Source organism: Tribolium madens, unplaced genomic scaffold (genome assembly GCF_015345945.1).
Source record: "Tribolium madens isolate multiple individuals breed KSU strain unplaced genomic scaffold, Tmad_KSU_1.1 Scaffold_11;HRSCAF=98;Tcas5.2_LG3b, whole genome shotgun sequence".
Lineage (NCBI taxonomy): Eukaryota > Metazoa > Arthropoda > Insecta > Coleoptera > Tenebrionidae > Tribolium > Tribolium madens.
The window spans coordinates 8,197,643-8,200,892 of record NW_025400975.1 but is presented as its reverse complement, the minus strand read 5'-3'; the positions used below and the strand labels follow the sequence as shown (position 1 = coordinate 8,200,892).

At 29.2% G+C, this 3,250-nt stretch overlaps 1 protein-coding gene across 3 annotated transcripts in view; it reads left to right on the top strand.

Moving 5' to 3' along the window:
* LOC123006854 (acetyl-coenzyme A synthetase) overlaps positions 1-3,250 on the top strand; it is a 30,677-nt gene that overhangs the window by 20,171 nt on the left and 7,256 nt on the right. For all 3 annotated transcript variants that reach the window (XM_044401725.1, XM_044401735.1, XM_044401715.1), the window contains one exon: positions 2,133-2,441. In XM_044401725.1, coding sequence (XP_044257660.1) covers positions 2,133-2,441 — 309 coding nt within the window. The remainder of the gene's footprint in view (positions 1-2,132; positions 2,442-3,250) is intronic.

The following is a 3,250-nucleotide window of genomic DNA, read 5'->3' as shown; positions in this document are numbered from 1 at the left end:
CTTTTTACTGCAAGAATGAGACACACTGTATATAATTTTTTTTTTATAAAGAAACATGTATTTAAAATTAAAAGTGGGACGAAACTTTCTACACTATATTGTTGATTAGTTGCGTTTTTTGGAAAAATATAATGAAACATTGATCTAAACTTTGATCTGGTGATTTTTATAGGTACTATGATTTGGTGAAAACGTTTGTAAAAACTCTAATTTTTGATGATTTTTTTAGAAACCTGACAGTAGTTACAGCAGAAAATTAATGTATTTTATAATAATTCTTATAAATCGAGCAATTCCCCAAATGTTTAATTTGATTTTTTAATTATTGATATAGTAAATTCAGTCAAAAATGATGACACTATTTTTTTGTATTTTTTTGCACGTTTTTTTAGCCACACAGAAACGCAATTACTAAATTTTCTCAAAAACAAGTTGAAAAATCGAGAGATAGTTTTGTTTTTCTAAATGATATTTCACTCAATAAGGTAAAAAAATTGTTAAAATGGGTCAAAAAGTACATTATTTTATCCATTTTTGAGCGTATGTGTTTAGCCAGAAACAGAACTATTTTGCAAAATTTCGTTAAAAACAAACCGAAAATTTATTAAATTAGGCCAAAACTATTTTTGCATTTTTGGAGTGTTTTAGCATTCAATGCTGAATGCATTGCTAAAACTGACTGAAAATTATCAAATTGGATTGAATTTGGTATCATTTTAGTGTATTTCGCTCTATTTAGTTCGTTTTTGAACCAGATTTTGCAGGATATTGTCAAAACATGCTTGAACACAATGAAACTGTTACAACATATTTTTGTTTTGTGAATCCCGTTGTTGTAATAATTGTTCGAATAAATTACTTATTTCGTGGTTCAGTGCGAAATTGTGTTGAAATGTTTGTAATGTTGGGTATTTTCGGGTGCCTAGTAAACATTTGGTACTACGCCATTTTGTAGAAACGTCACTGTAGTTCTAGCAGAAAATTAATGTATTTTGAAATAATTTTTATAAATTGAGTATTCGTCCAAATGTTAGTAAAATTACCTTTTTTAATTATTGATATAGTAAATTCAGTCAAAAATAATGACCCTTTTTTTTGTATTCTTTTGGGCATTTTCTCAAACAAAACAACAAAAATACGAAAGATAGTTTTGTTTTTCTAAATGATAAATATATCACTCAACAAAGTAAAAAAAATTGCTAAAAATGGGTCAAAAAGTACATCATTTTCTCCATTTCTGAACGTTTTAGTATGTTTTTAGTCAGAAACAGAACTATTTTGGAAAATTTAGTTAAAAACAAGCCGAAAATTTATCAAATTAGGCCAAAACTAGTGTTATTTTTGCATTTTTGTAGTGTTTCATTACTCAAATTTTTGCTTAAACTGACTGAAAATTTACCAAATTAGCTTGAAATTGATATCATTTTAGCGTGTTTCGCCCGATTTTAGTTCGTTTTTGAACTAGAGACTCATTTATTTTGCAGAATATTGTCAAAATATGCCTAAACACAACAAAAAAATCTAAATTGATGTTATTTCGTTTGTTTAATTCGATTTAGCTCATTTGAATGAAATTTTATCAAAAAAAAAATACGAAAAAAAAATACAAAATATGGCCGAAAATGGTGTTAATTGCCAGATTTTGCTAAAACAAACCAGAAAACATCAAATCAAGTCATATTTTTTACCTTAAACCATATTCGCAGTATTTTCAAAAATATGAGAATATTGAGAATTTAATGCTCTATCGGTCTATATTTTTATTTGCGTTTTGCTCACCGTTATGTAAATACAGAATTTTTTTTATTTCATTGCTTTTAAAACTTCAAGAATTAAAATTATGGAAAATGTGGTACATAATTCAGAAAAGAATAATAAAAAAACATAAGTTTGTCTCCGTCGCACACCACAGCTCAGTATAAAAATAAGTAAAAAAACAGTGCCTTCGTCTTTTGAGTATCACATTTAGAAAACAAAACTAGAAATGTTATTAAATTAAATTACAATGATCTACAAAGTTTTTTCTTTAAGCCAAACAAAAATTCGTCGAAATCCGACAAAGAATACCAAAATTTTAGTTGTCCGGTTAATTTTGACGTCCAGTGAAAAAAAAAAATTCAATTTTTTCATAGACGCCAATGCAAGAAGGCCGTGATATTTGGTGGCACGACATAGTTCCTCAAGCTTCAACAGACTGTGTACCAGAATGGGTTCAAGCGGAAGACCCCTTATTCATGTTGTACACGAGTGGTTCAACCGGAAAACCCAAAGGTGTGGTTCATACAACTGCAGGGTATTTGCTCTACGCTGCCACAACGTTTAAATATGTCTTTGATTATAAGCCAAATGATGTGTATTGGTGTACTGCTGATATTGGGTGGATCACTGGGCACACTTATGTCGTCTATGGGCCACTTGCGAATTGTGCAACCTCAGTTTTGGTAAGTCTTTGGTAATAATTGGTCAACGGTCACTGTTTATAATAGCTTATTGTGTTCGTTTACGTCAATTGAGTTTTACGATAATTGCAAACTGATGTGTTAATTTGTGTAACAATAATGAATAAAAGTGGAGTGTTTTATAAACGAGATAATGATCTAATCAAATAGGAGTATTATTTTTGTGTTGCCATAACTGAAACTTCAATTTTTTATTTACGTAATCTCACTGTAATGAATGAAAAACTTGAATTAGAAGCAACAAATTTGCAAAACTAAACTACCGTGCTTATGCTTCTAGCTTTATTCTTAACTTTATTACTGAATATCTCGAAAACTATACATCGTGGAGTATTTTAACTTGTTGCATCGTAATTTTTTCGTCTATTTCAAGTGTTTTTGCGAGTTTTAGTAAATTGACTGTTTTTACGATATTACTACCGCTCACCTTCAAAAACTCAAAAAATTCAAAATTTTTTAAACTTGACCCAATGGCATTTTATGCACTTTTTTGAGTCTTTAGGACCTCTAAAAATGTAAAAAACGTTAAATGGATCAATTTTAAAGTTGAAATTGTTTTTGATTTTTGGCGAGATTTTGGTCGATTTTTGGCACCCGGAGCGGTCTAATGGCAATAACTCCGGACTTATTAGAGATAACCTCTTATATTCGGTACCGTTGGATAGAAAATTGAATTTTCTATCATATATTAAAAATTTCAGTGCTCTACGATGAATAGTTATCGAGAAAATTTCTGATAAAGTCAAAAATATCGAGAATTTAAATCCGACTATAACTTCAAAACTACTACG